This window comes from Typopeltis vanoorti, chromosome 14 (assembly GCF_054136105.1).
Source record: "Typopeltis vanoorti isolate ZY-2024b chromosome 14, IOZ_Tvanoo_1.0, whole genome shotgun sequence".
In the NCBI taxonomy this organism is placed as follows: domain Eukaryota; kingdom Metazoa; phylum Arthropoda; class Arachnida; order Uropygi; family Thelyphonidae; genus Typopeltis; species Typopeltis vanoorti.
In genome coordinates, this window is record NC_143562.1 from 118,208,099 (window position 1) to 118,229,361 (window position 21,263).

The following is a 21,263-nucleotide window of genomic DNA, read 5'->3' on the forward strand; positions in this document are numbered from 1 at the left end:
CAAGCGAAAGAACTCCCCAGTGTCAACCCTGTAACCATCTCTCAACAGTTTAAAAGTCTCAATCATTTCACCTCTCCTTCTTCTATCCAGCAAACTATGCAGTCCACATTCCCTCAGCAGATCCTCATAACTAACATTGTACAGTCCTGAAGCCATCTTTGTTATCTGCCTTTGTACCCTTTCAACAGTTAATTTATCCACTTCAAATCATGGGGACCAAATCTGTGAACAATAGTCTAAGTGTGGTCTGATTAGGATCTTATACAATTGAATGATAACTCTTTTATTTCTGCTGGTCAGTGTCCTTCTCATTATTGTAGCAATCCTCTGTGTTACCTTCACCACCTTTGCAATATATCCCCTAATTTTCTGGCCAATCATCAACCCCCAGATCTCTTGTTTCCCCTACTTCCCTCCAGTATAGCCCCTCCAATAGAGTATGCAGTGTCCCATTGATGTGTTGTAAACCTCAAGACCTTACATTTTGCTGCATTAAACCGACACCCCTATTCATTTGCCCATCTGTCTAGCTTATTCAAATCCTCTCGCAGGGCTACCACATCTGCACTATAACTAATAACTTCACATCATCCGCAAACAACTGACAATGTCATTGATATAAAGGTTAAACAGTATAGGTCCCAGTACTGAGCCCTGTGGGACCTCACTTGTAATCCTCTGCCTTCTTCAAACTGCCCCACCATACACAACTCTCTGATACCTATCGGAGAGCCAATCCTGAATCCAGTTGGCGAACCTGACATCCAGACCCATGTGTACAACTTAAATATCAGCTTATGATGTGGCACCCTGTCAAATGCCTTCGCTAAATCCAAGAAAATGGCAGTATATGCCTTTCCCTCATCTACTGCTCTTAACTTTATTATAAAAGGCTAGCATATTACTTAAATTAAGGGGATATTAGATCCCACATTGTTTAAAACCAAATAAGAAACTCAAAGACTGGAATCAGAGAGTTTCATGCCGAATATAGTATAAAAAACTATAAAAGTATCGGCGAATACTAGCGTGAGCCAATGCAAGTAGTCCTAGAGTGTAGTACAAACACGGGCAACTCGTTGCAAAGTTGGCATATTACTATAACAAGTAGCATATTACTAAAACAAGAGCGCCCCGTCACAAATCCATGTTGACTCTCACAGATAACATTACCCTCATCTTCCCAATGCTGTATACGGTCGCTCACTAATTTCTCCAAGATCTTAACAACTACTGATGACACACAAACTGGCGTATAATTAGAAACCTCCATTCTGCTACCACCCTTATGCAGTGACACTATCTTACCTTCCTTCCATTCCATGGGCACCTTTCCTGTAGCCAGACTTTCACTGAAAAGCCAGGTCAAAGGAGCTGTCAGTTCTTTAGCACATTCTCTCAAAACTCGTGGTGAAATACCCAGTCCTGCAGCTTTACTGACATCCAGGTACTCATTATTTGAAACACACTCTCCTCCTGCACCTCTAAACCTCGAACCTGCCCTTTCCCTTTAGTATTGAAATTTACTCCTCCAGGATGAAATACTCCAATAAAGTGTTCATTGAACAATTCCACTATGTCTTCTGCATCAGTCACTCTATTCCCATTTTTATCACACAATGTCAATCTTCCACAGTCGTTTCTCCTCCTACTGGCCACATAGCTAAAAAATTCCCTAGGATTTTCTTTGAATCTTAGGGCCAATCTCTTCTCATATTCCAGTTTCGCCTTCCTTACCATACTAGTCACTCTCCTGGCCTGTCACATAGCTAAAAAATTCCCTAGGATTTTCATTAGATCTTAGGGCCAATCCCTTCTCATATTCCAGTTTCGCCTTCCTTATCATACTAGTCACTCTCCTGGCCTGTGTCTTGTATTCTTCATGCATCTTCTCTTCACCTGTCTCCTTATATCTCTTCCATCGCCTCTTTTTCGTATGCAGTTCCTGTTTAATATTGTTTGTCATCCACTTTACTGCATCATTTCATTTTCTTCTTCACTCGTGGAATACAGTTCACTATTGCTGCTAACAAATATTCCTTAACAATTTCTCAAGCACTAATGATGATGCAAAGATATTATTAGCTGATGATGCAAAGATAGTATTGTAATCAGGAATGCTGCCGATATGCAGTACTTGCAGAATGATTTGAATAGGCTGGAATTTTAGTGTGGGAAAATGGATGTCAGTTCAATATTACACAAATCACATACAAATCCTATCATACCACTCTTGGAATCCATTCACTGTTAGGGAACTCACAACCAATTCTGACAATCCTTCCCACTCATCGCCACTCTTCACGCAAAAAATCTGGCCTACACACTCTTACACAATGTCCACAGATGGCTTCTAGTCCTCTGATTATTTTTATATATCGAAAAATTTCATTTGCATAAATTTTATAAAATCCCTTTAATATCTTAAAAGTTTCTGTCATGTCCCCTCTATTCTTTCCATCAACTAAACTTTGTAATCCGCAAACCTTCAACTTATCCTCATAGGGAGTATTCCACAGACCTGTCACCATCTTAGTCACTCGTCTCTGAATCCTCTTGACCACGTCCTGGTCCCCAAGATCCCCAGGTGACCAAATGTGTGCACCATAGTCAGTGGCCGATTCATAGCCTTATAAAGAGGGATGATAACTTTCTTATCTTTTCTTATGAGCATGTTTTTCACATCCAAGTAATTCGTTGAGCTATTTTCCAACTTTTACAACATGCTCTCTGAACTTCAACTCACCAACAATTATCCCCAAGCCATAGCCTTATTAATTTCCTACAAGCCAATGCCATCAATATGATACACCATATGCAACCTTAACATGAAGTGCATAACCTTGCATTTTGCAACATTAAATTGATAATCATTATCATTTGCCCACAACACCAGTTTATTTAAATCATCCATGGGATATCTACATCATCTTTATCAACTATTGTTGTCTCCAATTTTTCATCATAATCAGCAAACAACTGAATATCCCATCTTAAATCTTTCCCAATGTCATTGATATACAAATTAAGGAGTAGTGGCCCTAGTACCAAACCCTGAGGTACTCCACTAGTCACCATCATTCTCCTAGACTCCACCCTGTCATATACTACTCTCTGGTGTCTGTCCATCAGTCATCCCCCCCCCATCCATACTACTAGAGTTATATCTATTCTCATCCTCTCCAATTTTTGTAATAGCTTTCCATGTGGTTTTCTGTCAGATACCTTGGCAAAATCGAGCAGTATCATGGTGTAGCCATTACTTTTATCTAATTCTCCTGAAACTTGATTATAAAATGTGAATAAGTTACTAAGACAAGACCTACCCTTTATAAAGTCATGCTTCCCAGTATAGCGTATCACATCCCCATCCATCCACTGTTGTATCTTACCTTTCACCAACTTTTCCAATACATTAACAACCATTCATGATATATTAAGGATGACATACAAAATCATGAAGCGTTCCACATTTATGAGATGAGTAGTGTAATAGAGAGTGAGAATGATGAGCAGAATATGAATGAAAACATAAGAGAGGGGAGTGTGGAAGGCATGAATGATTGTGAAGATTTTGGAGATTTTCTTGATTGGGAGGATGAATGGTGAGCAAGAGTAGCTAACTTGCAGAGAAAGACAGATGAACTGAAATGTCTTGGGAATGAGATGAGAAGTATGAAAGATGAGATTAGGTGAATCAGAATAAGAGTGAGTGAGAGTTATGGGAATGATAGAAGAGGAAAGAATAGAAATATTAGAAGATAGGGAATAGAGAGAGTTATGAGAATGATAGAAAAGGAGAGAATAGAAACAGCAGAAGACAGGGAATGAGAAAGAGTTATGGTAATGATAGAAGAGGAGAGAATAGAAACAGTAGAAGAGAGGGAATGAGAAAGAGTTATGGGAATGATAGAAGAGGAGAGAATAGAAACAGTAGAAGGGAGGGAATGAGAAAGAGTTATGGGAATGATAGAAGAGGAGAGAATAGCATCAGTCAGAGACAGGGAATGAGAAGAATGCAAGGGAGTGCCGGAACCAGGGGGATAGAATGATGGACAGCAGGTAAGTAGGAGAACACAGAGAGAAAGGATTAGAGGAGAGAGAGAGTGGCAGATGCAGGTGAGCAATCATGGAACAGAGTGGTAAGAGGTACGATATATGGAGACTTGATGATCCATGGTATGCCAGAGGAGTGTTTGCCTGGAGGTACAATAAAAAGTGTGGCTATGGCGATTAACCAGGATGAAAGCGTGATGAGATAATTGTGATGGTGGCCACAAATGACTTGAGAGGCAGTGCAAATCGGGTGGCAAGAGATCTGAGATTTATGCTTGAGGTTGTACAAAAGGAAACACAGAGAGAAAATGTGTGTGTGTTACCCAGGTATGATAATGAAGAGCTGAGCAGAAGAGCAGTAATAATGAATAGCATAACAACCTGAATGTGTCAAAGAGAGGATTGGAATATGTGGATGCTTGGAGGACATTTGAGGACAGAAAGGAGCTATATGGAAGAGAGACCACTTGCAATTGAACGAGGAAGGATGTAGGCATCTAAAGAGATTGCTTCTGTTTTCTGAATGAGTCGGTACATCAGTGCAGGGGAAACTAGAATTCCCAGGGTGGATGGTAGCAGGGGTGGCCTCTTGTGGGGATGAGTGCTTGGGGTAAGGGGAACAACATCAGGTAACAATGAGTTCAGTGGAGTCTGGAGAGGAGAATGATAAGTATAGAAAAAGTGACATTCTTCTGCTTGGTGGCATTGAAATCATAAGTCAGGCAAAATTATTGGGATCTCTGAGACGTGGTTGATGGAAGATGATATAATAACAGGAATAGAAGTAGCAGGGTACAGCACAATTTTGGCAGGACAATAAGGGAAAACGCAGTGGTGGAGTGCTGATGATGATATGGGATGACTTATGTCCTCTAGTGGAAGCTTTGGAAGGCAGTGACAGTAATGGTTTTGAAAACATATGGTGTGAGGTAGAGATGGAGAACACAGAATGTTTAGTGGGTTGTTGCCACAAGCAAAGGAACACAGAGGGTGGGGAGCAGGTGATGTTTATGTAGTTGAGCTTGGCAAGTGCAATAAGAATGATTGTTGTGGGAGATTTCAATTATAGCAGGATAAATTGGGAAGAGGAAAATGCATGTAGTAATAAGGGAATGGAATTTCTGCATTTCTTGAGGAACAGAATGTCTTAGGCAACATGTAATAGAGGGAACAAGAGGTTCAAGAGTTTTGGATTTGCTCATAGCATCAGAAAAGCTGATAATAACTGAGATGACATCTCTCTCTCCCCTGTTGGAGAAAGTAACCATGTGGTTTTGACTTGGAAGATGAATAGACATTTAGGAGTATCAAAGAGAAGGGAACATATGTGAAATTATAGGGTGGATAATTATAGTAGTCTTAGATATCAACTTTTGGCAGTTCCATTGTGGGCAGAATTGGAAGGCCAGGATATCATTAGCGCTTGGGAAATTACGAAGGAATATTTATTAGCAGAAATAGTAAGCTGTATTCCACAAGTGAAGAAGAGGACACAATTTGGCCAGCAGGAGGGAAATAATTGTGGAAGAATGACATTGTGTGATAAAAATTGATGGAGAGAACATAGTGGAGTTGTTCAAAGAACACTTTATTGAAGTATTTCATCCTGGAAAAGTAGATTTTAATACTAGAGCGATAGAGTAGGTTCGAGGTTTAGAGATGCATGAGGAGAGTGTGTTCCAAATAATGAGTACTCTGGATGTTAGTAAAGCTGTGGGACTGGATGGTATTTCACTACGGTTTTTGAGGGAATGTGCTAAAGAACTAACAGCTCAGTTGACCTGCCGTTTCAATGAAAGTCTGGCAATGGAAAAGATACCCAAGGAATAGAAGGAAAGAAGTTAGTGTCATTTATAGTGCCAAGGCAGTAGTAGACTAGATGTGTCTAACTATAAGCCAGTTTGTGTTTCATCAGCAGTTGTTAAGGTCTTGGAGAAATTAGTGAGGAATCATGTACAGGATTGGGCAGATGTGGGTAATGTTATCTGTGAGTGTCAACATGGATTTGTTAACGGGAGGGTGCTCTTGCTTTAGTCATATAATTGGCTTTTATAATAATGTGACAAGAGCAGTTGATGAGGAAAAGGCATACACTGGCATTTTTTTGGAACTTGCAAAGGCATTTGACAGGGTGCCACATGATAAGCTGATATTTAAGTTGTAGCTCATTGGTTTAGATGTCGGATTAGTCAACTGGATTCAGGATTGGTTTCTGATAGGTATCAGAGAGTTGTGTATGGTGGGAAAATATCAAGGAGGCAGAAGGTTACAAGTGAGGTCCCACAGGGCTCAGTACTGCTACCTGTATTGTTTAATCTTTATATCAATGGCACTGTCAATGGATTGCAGGGGGATATTCAGTTGTTTGCAAATGATGTGAAGCTGAGAAGGGGTATTAGTAATAGTACAGATGAGGTAGCCCTGCAAGAGGATTTGAATAAAATAGACAGATGGGCAAATGAATAGGGGTGTCATTTTAATGCAGCAAAATGTAAAGTCTTGAAGTTTGGGATACATCGATGGGAGGCTGCACTCAATTGTAGGAGCTGTACTGGAGGAAATAGGGGAGAGAAGAGATCTGGGATTGATGATTGATAGAAACCTGAAATTCAGGGAACATATTGCAATGGTGGTGAAGGTAACCCAGAGGATTGCTGCAATACTAAGAAGGACGCTGACCTGTAGAGATAAAAGAGTTATCATTTCATTGTATAAGACCCTCATCAGACCACACTTAGACTGTTGTTCTTAAATTTGGTCCCTAGGATTTGAAGGGGATAAATTAACTGTGGAAAAAGTGCAGAGGCAGATAAGATGGTGTCAGGACTGTAAAATGTTAGTTATAAGGATCGGCTGAGGGAATGTGGACCACAGAGATTGGTAGATAGAAGAAGGAGAGGAGACATGATTGAGACTTTTAAACTGTTGAGAGGTAGTTACAGGCTTGAAACTGCGGAGTTCTTTCGCTTGGTGGAAGAGTGGGAAGGAACAATGAAAAGGGGCTATCCCTGGAAATTGCAAAAGGAAGCTGTGAGCAAGAGTGTGAGGAATGGTTTCTTTGCATGGAGGGTGGTTGAACTGTGGAATACATTTCCTGATAGAGTGGTGAGTGCATGAATGGTCAATGCGAACAAGAGTCTTTTGACTCCATGGAAGTCTGAATAGTAATAAAATTATTATTATTAATTGGTCTGTAGTTTGCTACCTCTCTCTTGGAGCAAGCTTTATGCAATTGTACTATCTTACCCTCTTTCAACTACCCTGGAAACCCTGCCAGCGCTGTGACTTAGATTGAACAACTTCATCAGAGGTAATGCCTGTTCTCTTGCAATATGATAAGAGGAGGAAGTATGCTGAGGAGAAGATATAGTTAGGAAAGAGGGATTGAATATAAGGAGTATTGCATTTACAAGGAGGATAGCATAACATGAAGGGAATGGTGCTGTTAGCACAAAAGTACTGGTTCTCCAGGAAGGTGGGAGCAGGGTCATAGAAACAGCACATTTTTATAATAACTCCTCATGTGAGGTCACAAGACCTAGAACACAACAGTGCTATTTCTGAGTAAGTGATTAAGGAGAAAGAAGTAATCCATTGATATGTTTCTTAAAGCATTGTGGATTATGTTTAGTGGGTAAAGCAGTATGGTGAAGATTGTTCCAAAGAGAAGACATGAATTGAATGAAAGAAGATGATGATAAGTTCATTTGGTATGTTTGGAGTTGGGGTTGCACAGTGGCTGCTCTAGGTCTTACGTGATTAGAAGAGAGTAGAGGAAGGGTAGTGGCCAGTCAGTGGAGCAGTGCTCATGAAACTACCAATGAAAAAGGCATAGTGCAGAAACAGATGACCTATGAAGAAAATGATTGAAAGAAGTCTTTGAGAGAGAAAGAGGTCACCTGTTAAAGCAGATTGCTCTCTTCTATATATCATCAAGAATTCTTAGGGAGGTTTTAAGTGCACTTCCCCAATTGTGAGAACAATATTCCAAAGTTGGTCGGATATGAGACATATGAAGTGCTACGAGTTGAGCAGAGGAGAAGTAATTTTTTAATGAAAAAGAACACTAAGTTGTTTAGAGGCTGATGAGGCTATTGATATAATATGTTTGTGCCAGAATAAGCAATGTGACTACCAGTCAAAGAAAGCAAAACAAATCACAAAAGGATATTGGAACATTATCAGAAGTAAGTGGGAATGAAATATGACCTTTCTTGCATGTCATGAAACAGGTCTGTGTTATAATAGCATTGAAATTCGCTAGGTTGTCTTTACTTCATTTCAGAATGGTGAGGTATCAGTATTTAAGTAATTGGTTATTGAAGATGTTGATACTTCAGTTATTTCAGTACTACAGAGTTTCTTGAATGAAGAACAGAGATTACTGTCCTCAGCAAAACTATAAAGATGATTTAAAGTCAGAGAGAGAAAGAGAAGGCCATTAAGATGTAAAGAAGATGTAAAGGAGGGGTGAGAGTACAGAACCTTGAGGTACTCCAGCATCAAAAAAAATCTGATGAGAGGTGGTGAAGCTATCTGCTATGAGACAGAGACTAACAAGGCAAAATATGGACAGTTGCTGTTATAGCTAGGGTTGCAAAGGATGAGTGACAATAAGCAGATTAGCTCAGTGAGCCAAGGGCATCTAATCATTATCATTATGGCAGGTAACTTCAACTGCTAAGATAGAGACTGGCTGAAAGAAATGGTATCTAAGGTGGAAGGAAAATGAACTTAGGGATTTGAGTGCTAGATTCAGCTCTGGTGATAGTATCAGAGAAATTGTCTATAATCCTTTTGTTTATCCCTTTGATTAATAAAGAGTGTGATCATGCAGTCTTCAGCTGGTAGCTGGCTAAGCATTCACTATTGTGGGATGTTCACTCAACCAACAACATATTTATCATACTGAACCTTAAAATCTCCCCACTCTCTCCAGTCAGTATGCATTCTGGTAAAGTGCTCCATTCATTCACATTTCTCCATGTAAAAAATCTACTCTCCTGACACCCTTCTTCATCACTTCGTTGCACAATTTCAGGGATGGTCCTTGTTCTTCTCCTCTTACCTTCTACTCTTTTTATAATCCCCTCTGTATTAATCTGATACAATCACCTCACTAACTTACACATCTCTGTCATATCACCTTGTTTCTTCCTGTCCACCAAAATCTGTAATTTACATTCCATTAACCATTCTCCATAATCAACAATTCCAGTCCTGATATTGCCTTAATGGAAAAGCTCATCTCTGGAGCTTTTCCATTGTTTCTCTATCGCAACGGAAACTAGATGACCAATCCTGAGCAAAATAGTTTATCCAAGTGTGGCCAGTGTTATATATAGAGGCACAAACCTCCTTATCCCTACATGTCAGCTTACTCTTTATCATAGCAGCAATGTAATGTGTAGTCTTTGCAGTGCTGCAGCATGGCCTCTGAACCTCAGTTCTGTCAGCGGTCACCTTCAGATCTCAAATCTCATGCACTTCCTGAAGCACATTCCCATCAATACAGTACATAGCCTTATATCTCTGCACTCCATAATGCAACACCTTGATTTTGAAAAGGTGGTTGACAGGATACCACATGGAACTGAAATGTTGATATGAATACAAAGGTTGCTGATGGATAGATACCAAAAAGTAATATATAAATGATCAGAATCCAGGAAAAAGCTAGTGATTATTGGTCTCTCGCAAAGCTCTGTGCTTGGAAATAATTTGTACATAAATTATATGAGAAATAATATGAAGGTGAGATATTCAATTGTTTGCTGATGATGCAAAGCTGGAGAGAGGAATAGAATCAAGATAATGTAGAGAGCTTGCAGAATGATTTAAATAGGTTAACAGTACGGACAAAACGTAATGAATGTCAATTTAATGTGAAAAAGTGTCAAGTTATGTGTTTAGGGATAAAAAGATTACAGGCTGTGTACCACAATTGAGGAAACTGCATTCCAGGAAATTGATGAAACCAGAGATTTGAAAATAGTAGTAGTGATATAGAGTTGCATTTTAGAGGGCATATTGCTAAGGTAACCTGGGTAGCTCACAGGATTACTTGGTTATTGAAGAACACGGTAACATGCAGAGATAAGAAAGTTATCATTCCTCTTTATAAGGCCTTGATACAACTACATCTAGATTACTGTGTTCAGCTCTGGTAATCTGAATTTCATGGGAATGAGGAAGTGGTGGAGAGGATCCAGAAGCAAGTGACCAACATGATGAATAGTCTATTGAATGCTCCCAATGAGGATAGATTGAGAGTTTTTTCGTTGCAAAAGTTGGTTGATAGATGAAAAAGAAGGGATGTAATAGAAACATTTAAGTTACTTAAAGGATTTTATAGAATTAATATAGAGGAAATATGTCAGCACTTGGCTAAAGGGGGAAAGACAGGAGTTCATCCCTGGAAATTAGGTACAAATTTGGTTAGCAAGGGTGTGAGGACTAGATTTTTCACTTGCAGAGTGGTGGATGAATGGCATGTGTTGTCAGAGTCAGTTGTGAGTGCTCTGTCTGTTAATGGATTCAAAGAAATATATGACAGATATTGTGTGGATACTTTGGGTCTCCCACAATTAGTCTTCGAACTCCATGCATGGAGATGCCCACGCAATAATAATATTGACACTGCAACCACACTCATTTGTCAAAGCTGAAAGTCTATTCAAATCTTCCTGAAGGGAGTTAACATCAGTGGTGCTCCACATAGTGGTGGTAGTGAGTGGTAGATGGCATTCGTGGATGTTGGTAGTTGCAGTTCATTGTAGTTTGGATTGAGTGGTTTAGGCAGAGAGCTGTAGAGTAGGTGCCCTCCCTCAATGAGTCTTTAGAGGACTCCCTGGAGGTGCCACATAATAATAATAATAATTCTCTTAACTTTGTATCATCTGCAATAACTGAGACCCAAGAGCAGTACCTTGGGAGCACACTACTGGATATTTTATTTTATTTTATTTTTTTTTGAGAAACTTCTCCATCCTACACAACTGCTTGTATCATTCTCCAACTCTTCTAACCAATCTATTATTCATTCTCATCCTATGCAGCTTGTATACTAACCAATCATGACGTAATGTATCCAATGCTTCTTTAAGAATATTGTTGTATATAAATCTCCCTTATTCAGCACATCAGTCACCTTACCATAAAATTCAAGTAGATTGTTAAAACATGACTTACCTCAACAGACTGATGTTCACATTCTTAAAGAATCCTATGTTCATCAATAGTCCTGTATTTTATGTCTGACCAACTTCTCCAATTCCTTGACTATAACTGCAGATCTACAAACTAGTCTATAATTGAAAACTTACTGTATTATTTTTAATTTTTATTTTTCTTATTATAGATATTGCATACAATATGTGACAATGATCAAGAATATTATTTCCAACAAGTAATAAGAGAAAAAATTCAGAGCTTAGGCCCATCCTCTCCTAGAAGTCAAGGTAGCCTATTTTTCAAGTTAGCAGCAGAATTAAAAGCATTAAAAGAAGATATTATAACCCAAAAAATAGGTACGTTCTTTAACTTATTAAGTATAGGATGCTATAAGATAAACAGTTTCACTCTATATCAAACACAAACAGACTCACCCACTTAACATAACTACATAACTTTGAATGCAGCTTGTCTTGTATAATTGTGGCGGTCGAGTTTAGCTAGTCTAGAAAATATGTTTTTAAAGTTAAATATAGTGTGGCTTTTTGTCACAAATTGTGCTGCAATTGTGCATCGGTTAGAAACAAGTGTCCTTCAGTGGTATTATTGTTTAGAACTGTGTTGTATATATTGTGTTTTCACTGCCGTTTGTTTCACTATATCAACGTGTAAAGATGGCGTCCAACAAGAAACGTACGTCAGCGGCGCGCAGGACTTCTACTACTACACGAAAGGCTGGTTCAGCGTTAGATTTTTCGCAATGGATGCGTTGCGGAAACTGCTATATGTATGCACCGAAAAATGTGAAGGATCTGTGGTCGGTCTGGCAAAATGAGAAGAACGAAAATGTCGACGTATGTGAGAAGTGTCGGGATAGGCTGGAGCGTTTAGGAATGGAAGCTGACATCGGGACCGTAGCAGAAGAACTTCGGCGGGAGTTTATGAAAATGAAAAATGACCTTCATCTTCTTCATGAGGAAATGGAAGTGATCGGTAAGGAGATACTGGAAGTTAAAGCTGAGTTTAATGTGTTAAACAGAGAAATTAGGTCTATAGAGATTACTTTAGCTGAAGTAACTAGAACAGGATTACATATGGGTGAGTCTTTGGTGAATGATTCAGTAATAAATAGTATGGGAGTGATTGGGAGTCTACATAATAAAACCACAAGTGGCCTAGAAGAAATGAGATGTAGTGAGAGTGGGGGGGTAAGTAATAGAGAGTTGAGTAATGAAGCTGGGAGAGTCATGCTGAATAGTGTAGAGAATGAGTTCATGAGTGTGGACTTGAATGAAGTTAAGAGTGGTAAAATATATGGTGATTCTATGATTAAGGGTATGGAGAGTGGTATGCATGAGGAGTGCTTGGCTGATGGGACAATAGAAAGAGTGGCTTTAGCAATAAAGAGAGGGCATGAAGCAGACAAGATGATAATTATGGTGGGTACAAATGACCTGAGAGGTAGTATAAATCGGGTAGGAAAATATTTAAGAACATTATTAGATATTGTGAAGAGGAAAAGTGTCAATGGGAGAATAGTGTGTGTGCTGCCTCGTTTTGACAATTACGAGTTAAGTAGACGAGCAATGATAATGAATGATATGATTGCAAGAATGTGCAGAAAAAGAGGTCTGGAGTTTGTTGATGTTCGGAGTGTGTTTGAAGGAAAAAGGCAGTTGTATGCTAGAGATGGACTGCATCTTAACATGGAAGGACATAAGCGATTGAAGAAGTTATTGTTTTCTGAACAGGTTGAAGTTATTGGGCAGGGAAACTAATATTGAAAAGGTTGAGTGTAAGAGAGAGAAACTTTAGCACTGATTGTGTATTTATTGATCCTTATAGGCTGAATAAATTGCAGAAGAGAGGGGATAAAAATCGGCATAGGACTACGGTAGTTAGTGACTTATATATCAGTTCTAAAGCCAGTACAAGATTTAGAGGGAATCTGCAATTTTTGTATACCAATGCTAGAAGCATTAGAAATAAGAGAGAAGAATTTTTGGCATTAGTCAGTGAAATCTCACCAAAAGTTGTAGGCATTAGTGAAACTTGGCTGTCAGCAGAAGATGTGGTCACTGGAATTGAATGTGATGGGTACAGTATTTTCAGGGAGGATAGAGAAGATAGAACAGGAGGAGGAGTACTGTTGATGATAGCTGATGTGTTGCAGCCAAAGAAAGTAGTATATCATGATGATAGACATGTGAATGAGAGTTCATTTGAGGCAGTCTGGTGCGAAATAGTGACCAATGCAACCAAATATACAGTTGGATGCTGCTATAGGCCAGGGAGTACGGGGGGGAGATATTGAATTCATGCATCAGCAACTTAGTGCAATGAGTGAAGGCTTGGTGATTATTATGGGGGATTTTAATTACGGTGATATCAATTGGAAGGAGGAAATATCACGTAGCAAAAAGGAAATGGAATTCATACATCTTCTACGAGATAATTACTTGAAACAGCACGTAACTGAAGGGACACGTGGTGTGAGAGTGTTGGACCTGGTTATTGGTTCAGAGGTTATATGCATAAGTAAGGTGTCCTCGTTACCTCCAGTTGGTGAAAGCGATCATGTGGTATTGACTTGGGAGGTTGCAAAATCTGTGGATTTTTCTATTAAGAAGGGGTATGTACGGAACTACAGGTTAGGCAATTATAACAAGCTTCGGAGTGAGCTTGCAGCCATCCCATGGCAGAACATATTGCAAGGGAAAGATGTTAGTAGTGCTTGGGATAAAATCAGCGGGTATCTGAGGAAAGCAATATCAGATTGTGTCCCCATGGTTAGGAGGTCAAACAAGGCGGGCATTAGATGGATGAGCAGTAGTATCAAGCTTGAACTGCAAAAAAAGAAAATGTTATGGAGAATTTACAAGGAGAAAGGCGATCAGGACACCCATGACAGTACAAGGCTCAAGCTAGGAAGGTTACCAGCATAGTAAGAAAAGCTAAATCAGATTATGAGAAGACCTTAGCCAAAGAGATCAAGGGTAATCCCAAAGAGTTCTTCCGCTATGTGGCAAGTAAGAGGAAGAATGACTTCGGAAGGATAACCTTAGTGGGTGCTGATGGTATTGAGGTGACAAAATCAGATGTAATAGTCGAGTTACTGAGTGATCACTTTTCAAAAGTCTATCACCCAAGTGAGGATATCTCTATACCTACAGCAATACCAAATGTGAGAATTGAAGCTAAAGAATCAGAGGTATTAAATATATTGCAAAACTTAAATGCAAACACTGCGGTAGGCTTAGATGGAATATCAGCTCGGGTGTTGCGTGAATGTGCAAATGAATTGTCAACCCCTCTCACCTGGATATTTAACTTAAGTTTGAACTCTGGTATGGTCCCTAGGGAGTGGAAGTTAGGCAAAGTGGTTCCTTTGCATAAGGGTGGCTCTAAAACTGCAGTATTGAATTACAGACCAATCACCATCTCAGGAGTAGTGGTAAAAGTATTGGAAAAGTTGGTTAAAGACAAAATTCAAGAATGGGTGGATCAGGATATGATACTCTATAGAGGCCAACATGGTTTTGTTAAAGGTAGATCCTGCCTTAGCAATCTATTAACTATTCATAATAGAATAACATCTGAGTTGGAAAAAGGAACTGGCTACACAGTGTTACTTCTGGATTTTGCTAAGGCTTTTGACAGGATACCCCATAGAACACTGTTACGCAAATTGGAGCAGATGGGAATGGATATTAAATTGGTGATATGGATAGGAGAATGGCTCAGGGAGAGATACCATAAGGTGGTGTATGGAGGAGCCGAGTCCAGAATGAGGCAGGTGACCAGTGGTGTGCCTCAGGGCTCTGTGCTTGGGCCAATGTTGTTTAATTTGTATATAAATGATATAGGAAATGGCTTAAAGGGAGATATTCAGTTGTTTGCTGATGATGCAAAGTTGTGTAGTGCAATAAAAAATCAAGCTGATGTTGAAAGTTTGCAGGAGGATTTAAATAAGCTGGTAAAATGGGCAAAAGAAAATGGATGTCAGTTCAATGTGGAAAAGTGTAAAGTCATGCATTTTGGGATTAAAAGATTACCAGCTGTGTACTACATCGATGGAAAGGTAGTCCAAGAGATTGATGAGGCTAGGGACTTAGGGGTATTGGTAGATAGGGAGATGAAGTTCAGAGGACACATTGCTAAGGTGTCCAAGATTGCACATAGGATTACTTGGTTGTTGAGGAACACACTGACATCCAGAGATAAAGAGGTTATTATTCCCCTTTACAAAGCATTGATACTTCCACATTTGGATTACTGTGCTCAGGTCTGGTCACCTGGATTCCTTGGAGATGAGGAGGCTGTGGAGAGGGTTCAGAGAAGAGTGACCAAGTTGGTGAGTGATATAAAAAATGCTCCCTACATTGATATATTGAGAGCTTGTGGATTGCAGAGATTGGTTGATAGGCGAAGAAGAGGGGATATGATAGAAACATTCAAATTACTAAAAGGTTTTTATAGGATTGATGCAGGGGAAATGTTTCAGCTGTGTGATAGTGATGGAAGAACAAGAGGTCATCTCTGGAAATTAAAGAAGAGTGTGGTTAACAAAGGTGTCAGAACAAGGTTTTTTGCCTGGAGGGTGGTGAATGAGTGGAATTCATTGCCTGACTTAGTTGTGAGCTCTTCATCTGTAAATGAATTCAAGAAGAGATATGACAGATATTGTTTTGCTAGTTTGGGTCTCCCGCGATGAGTCTACTGACTCCATGGAGATACCCGTAATAATAATAATAATAATAATAATAAAACAATCAAACAAGCATTTCCTAATAAAATCCCCATAAACACAATGCTGTCCTAGTGAAAACTCACAATAGCCAACTATCCACTATAGCAGACTATTCATGTGCTTTTGGAGCATCTATAACTAATAGTATAGTGTGACTAATACTATAGTATTTCATTACTAAATTTTATATCCTTTATTTATTCAGTTTTGGGGGGTGGGGAAATATGGCTTTTTAGTATCTTTTTATTTATCTACAACTGTTCCAACAGAAACTATCAGGTCAGGTGAATCAAATCTCTCCGCTTTCTTTATATCTTCTCAAATTCTTCCTTTGTGTAAACTATTCCAGTTCAGGTTTCTTTTTATTATTATTATTCAGGCCTCCATGGAGTCAAAGAACTCATCATGAGAGGTCCTTCCTAGGAACACAAAGTCTATCATACCACTCCATGAACTCATTGACCATTCTTGCTCTCACTACTCTATCAGGCAATGCATTCCACCATTTATCCATCCTCCATGCAAAGAAAAAACTCAATCTCTTGCTCAGAGCTTCCTTTCGAAAATTGCAGGGATGGTCCCTCGCGCCTTCCAGCTGTTCCACCAAGCAAAAGAACTCCCCAGTGTCAACCCTGTAACTACCTCTCAACAGTTTTAAAGTCTTCATCATATCACCTCTCCATCTTTATCTACCAAACTCTGCAGTCCACATTCCCTCAGTCGATCCTCATAATTAACATTGTACGGTCCTGAAACCATCTTTGTTATCCGTCTCTGTACCCTTTCCACAGTTAATTTATCTCCTTCAAATCCTGGGGACCAAATTTGAGAACAATAGTCTAAGTGTGGTCTGATGAGGGTAATATGCAATGGAATGGTAACTCTATCTCTGCAGGTCAGCGTCCTTCTTAGTATTGTAGCAATCCTCTGGGTTGCCTTCACCACCATTGCAATATTATTATTATTATTATTCAGGCCTCCATGGAGTCAAAAGACTCATCATGGGAGGTCCTTCCTAAGAAACACGTCTATCAAGACTCATCGAGGGCGCCCCCCCCCCTAAGAAACACAAAGTCTATCATACCACTCCATGAACTCATTGACCGTTCTCGCTCTCACCACTCCATCTGGCAATGCATTCCATGGTTCATCCACCTTCCATGCAAAGAAACCACTCCTCACCCTCTTGCTCACAGTTTCCTTTCGTAACTTCCAGGGATGGCCTCTTGTCATCACTCCTTCCCGCTGTTCAACCAAACGAAAGAGCTCCCCAGTGTCAACCCTGTAACCACCTCTCAACAGTTTGAAAGTCTCAATCATATCACCTCTCCTTTTTCTATCCACCAAAACTCTGCAAGAGTTTGGTGGATAGAAGTACCCTTTCCACAGTTAATTTATCCCCTTCAAATCCTGGGAACCAAATCTGAGAACAGTAGTCCAAGTATGGTCTGATCAGGGTCTTATACAACAGAATGATAACTGTTTTATCTCTGCAGGTCAGTGTCCTTCTCATTATTGCAGCAATCCTCTATGTTACCTTCGCCACCTTTGCAATATGTCCCCTAAATTTCATATGTTCCCTGAATTTCAGGTTTCTATCAATCACCAATCCCAGATCTCTTCTCTCCCATACTCCTTCCAGTATAGCTCCTCCAGTAGAGTATGCAGCGTCCCACCGATGTGTCCCCCAAACCTCCAGACCTTACATTTTGCTGCATTAAAATGGCACCCCATTCATTTGCCCATCTGTCTATTTTATTCAAAACCTCTTGCAGGGCTACCTCATCTGTACTATTACTAATAACACTTCCCAGCTTCACATCATCTGCAAACAACTGAATATCCCTTGCAATCCATTGACAGTGTCATCGATATAAAAGTAGACAATACAGGTCGCAGTACTGAGCCCTGTGGGACCTCACTTGTAACCTTCTGCCTCCTTGATATTGCCCTACAATACACGACTCTCTGACACCTATCAGACAGCCAATCCTGAATCCAGTTGACTAACCAGACATCTAAATCCATGTTCTGCAACTTCAATATCAGCTTATTATGTGGCACCCTGTCAAATGCTTTTGCAAAATCCAAAAAAAAAAAAAATGGCAATATATATGCCTTTCCCTCATCAAATGCTCTTGTCACTTTATTATAAAAGCCAATCATATTACTCAAGCAAGAGCACCCCCTCCCCTTAACAAATCCATGTTGACTCTCACAGATAACATTACTTTCATCTGCCCAACACTGTATATATACCTTAAAAACTACCGATGACACACAAACTGGTCTATAATTAGACACTTTCAGTCTTCTACCTCCCTTATGCAATAACACTATCTTCCCTTCCTTCCATTTCTTGCGTGCTTTCATATAACCAGACTTGCATTGAAAAGCCAAGTCAATTGAGCTCTCAGTTCTTTAGCACATTCTCTCAAAACCATTGTTGAAATACCATCCAGTCCCACGGCTTTACTGACATCCAGAGTACTCACAATTTGGAACACGCTCTTCTCTTTTACCTCTAACCTTGATCTTGCCCTATCCCTCTAGTATTAAAACCTACTTCTCCAGAATGAAATACTCCAATAAACTGTTCATTGAATAACTCCACTATGTTCCCTACATCAGTCACTCTATTCCCAGTTTTATCCCACAATGTCATTCTTCTGCAGTCATTTCTCCTCCTACTGTCCACATAGCTAAAAAATTCCCTAGGATTTTCTTTGGATCTTAAGGCCAATCTCTTCTCATATTCCAGTTTTGCCTATCTTACCATACTAGTCACTCTCCTGGCCTGAGTCTTATATTCTTCATGCATGTGCTCTCCACCCCTCTCCTTATATCTCTTCCATAACCTCTTTTTCACCTGCAGTTCCTGTTTGATATCATTTGTCTTCCACTTTACACCAAATTGCGTCCTCTTCTTCACTCGTCGAATACAGCTGGTTATTGCTGCTAATAAATATTCCTTCACAATTTCCCAAGCAATAATGATATCTCAGCCTTCCAGTTCCACCCTCTACAGTACTGCGAAAAGTTGATATATAAGACTATTATAATTATCCACCTTATAATTTCACATATGTTCCTTCTCTTTGATACTCCTGAATGTCTATTCATCTTCCAAGTCAAAACCACATGGTTACTTTTACCAACAGGGGAGAGAGAGAGAGTTGTCATCTCAGTTATCATCAGCTGTTCTGATGCTATGAACAAATCCAAAACTCTTGAACCTCTTGTTCCCTTTATTACATGTTGCCTAAGACATCTGTCCCCCAAGAATTCCAGAAATTCTATTCCCCTATTACTACATGCATTTTCCTCTTCCCACCTTATCCTGCTGTAGTTAAAATTACCCATAACAATCATTCTTCTTGCACTTGCCAAGCTCAACTGCCTAAACATCTCCTCCTCCCTACCCACTGTACTCCTTGGATTGTGGCAACAACCCACTAAATATCCTGTTTTTCCCACCTCTACCTCAACCATATGCTTTGAAAACCATTAGTGTCACTGCCTTCCAAAGCCTCCACTCTTAGAGGACATAAGTCATCCCTTATCATAATCATCACTCCACCATTGCGTTTTCCCTTATTGTCCTGCCAAAAGGTCTGTACCCTGCTACTTCTATTCCTGTTATTATATCGTTTTCCGTCAACTACATCTCAGAGAACCCAATAATCTTTAGCCAGGTTGATGCTATTACTGCCACTATTTCATCTCCTTTATTCCAGATACTCCTGGCTTTATACTAAATTCAGGAGTATCTGGAATAAAGGATAAATACCAATACAAATAAATATTTGGAATAAATACAAATGTCACTGTTTCTTTCAACATCATCATGCTTGTCATGGATTTAGGCCTAGAGTGACCTATTCAGGCCTTAGAAGTCATCATTGAATCTCTTAAGAGGATGTCCGTCCTGGTTTTCTTTTTCCTAACGGTTTGTAATTTAAGGTTTGTGTTGGTAATCTTTCTGTTTTCATTCTTTCAATGTGTTCCATCCATTTATGTTTATATCTTTTAATTTTTTCTATTACTAATTCCTGGTTTAATTCTTTCTTAATTTCTTCATTTCTTTTGTGATCAAATAGAATATACTTTGCAGTTTTTCTCATAAACTTCATTTCAGCTGAAATTACTTTTAGTATTGTTTGTTTTTGTACTAGATGGTTTAAATATAGAGTTACTTACACCTGCTATTTTTAAATATATTGCAATTTTTTTGGTTTATATCTTTTTCATTTTCATATGTTATAATACATTCTTGGTAGTTAAATGAATTCACCTGTTCTAAAATCTTGTTATCTTTTACTATTTTAGTTCATACTGGATCTGGTCCTTTAAAGGCCATTGTTTTTGATTTTTCTCTTGATATTATCATTCCATAATCTTTGGCTATCTCGTTTAGATTTAAAATAACTTTCTGTAAGTTATCTTCAGAATTTGTAATTATTATTTGGTCATCGGCAAAAAGGAGAGTGTTCAAGTTCACAGTAGGAGAAAGTTTAATACCTTGATGGAAATTTTTATTCCATTTTATTATTATTTCATTTAAATAAATATTAAGAAGAGTTGCTGAAAGGGGACATCCCTGTGGGACTCCTTGGTTTATCTCTCTCGTATATAATAGCTCATGATTTCATCTTATTTGTATTTGATTATTTTCATATATACTTATGATAGCTTTTAGAATATTATTTGGTATTTGTCTTCCTTTTAAAATGTTAAATAAAATACTTCTTTTAACTTTGTCAAATGTGTTTTCAAAGTCAATAAATGCAATGTGTTTCTAAGCTCACAGCTAAAATTAATAATAAAGAGAAGAAGGAAATGTATTTCCTTTTTTTCTCTATTATTAATTTTAGGCAAAACGCAGGATCTATACATGATCGTCCTTTTCTAAATCTAATCTGTACTTCTAAAATAAAGTTTTCAGAATATTTTATTAGTTTTTGTTATTTAAAATTCTGCCATATATTTTGTAACAGAAATTTAGAATACTTATACTCTATAATTTTTAAGGTCATCTCTACTACCTTTTTTTTAAAGATATAGATCACAATTGGTTTTTTCCATTCTATTGGGGGTTTACTAATTGAATAGATTTTAGTTAAAAATAATAGGAGAACTTTATTATTGCATATTTATATAATTCTGAAAATAACTTATCTTCTTTAGGTGATTTTCTGTTTCTTGTTTCTTTCAGGCTGATTTCTAATTCTTCTTTAGTTATTTCCTTTTTGTTTTCATTAAGTGCTTGCCAGTTATCTTTTTT

At 38.7% G+C, this 21,263-nt stretch overlaps 1 protein-coding gene across 4 annotated transcripts in view; it reads left to right on the forward strand.

Moving 5' to 3' along the window:
- The window catches only part of unc80 (unc80, NALCN channel complex subunit), a 1,852,146-nt gene that overhangs the window by 1,717,665 nt on the left and 113,218 nt on the right, over positions 1–21,263 (forward strand). For all 4 annotated transcript variants that reach the window (XM_090404461.1, XM_090404464.1, XM_090404465.1 and 1 more), the window contains one exon: positions 11,417–11,585. In XM_090404461.1, coding sequence (XP_090260587.1) covers positions 11,417–11,585 — 169 coding nt within the window. The remainder of the gene's footprint in view (positions 1–11,416; positions 11,586–21,263) is intronic.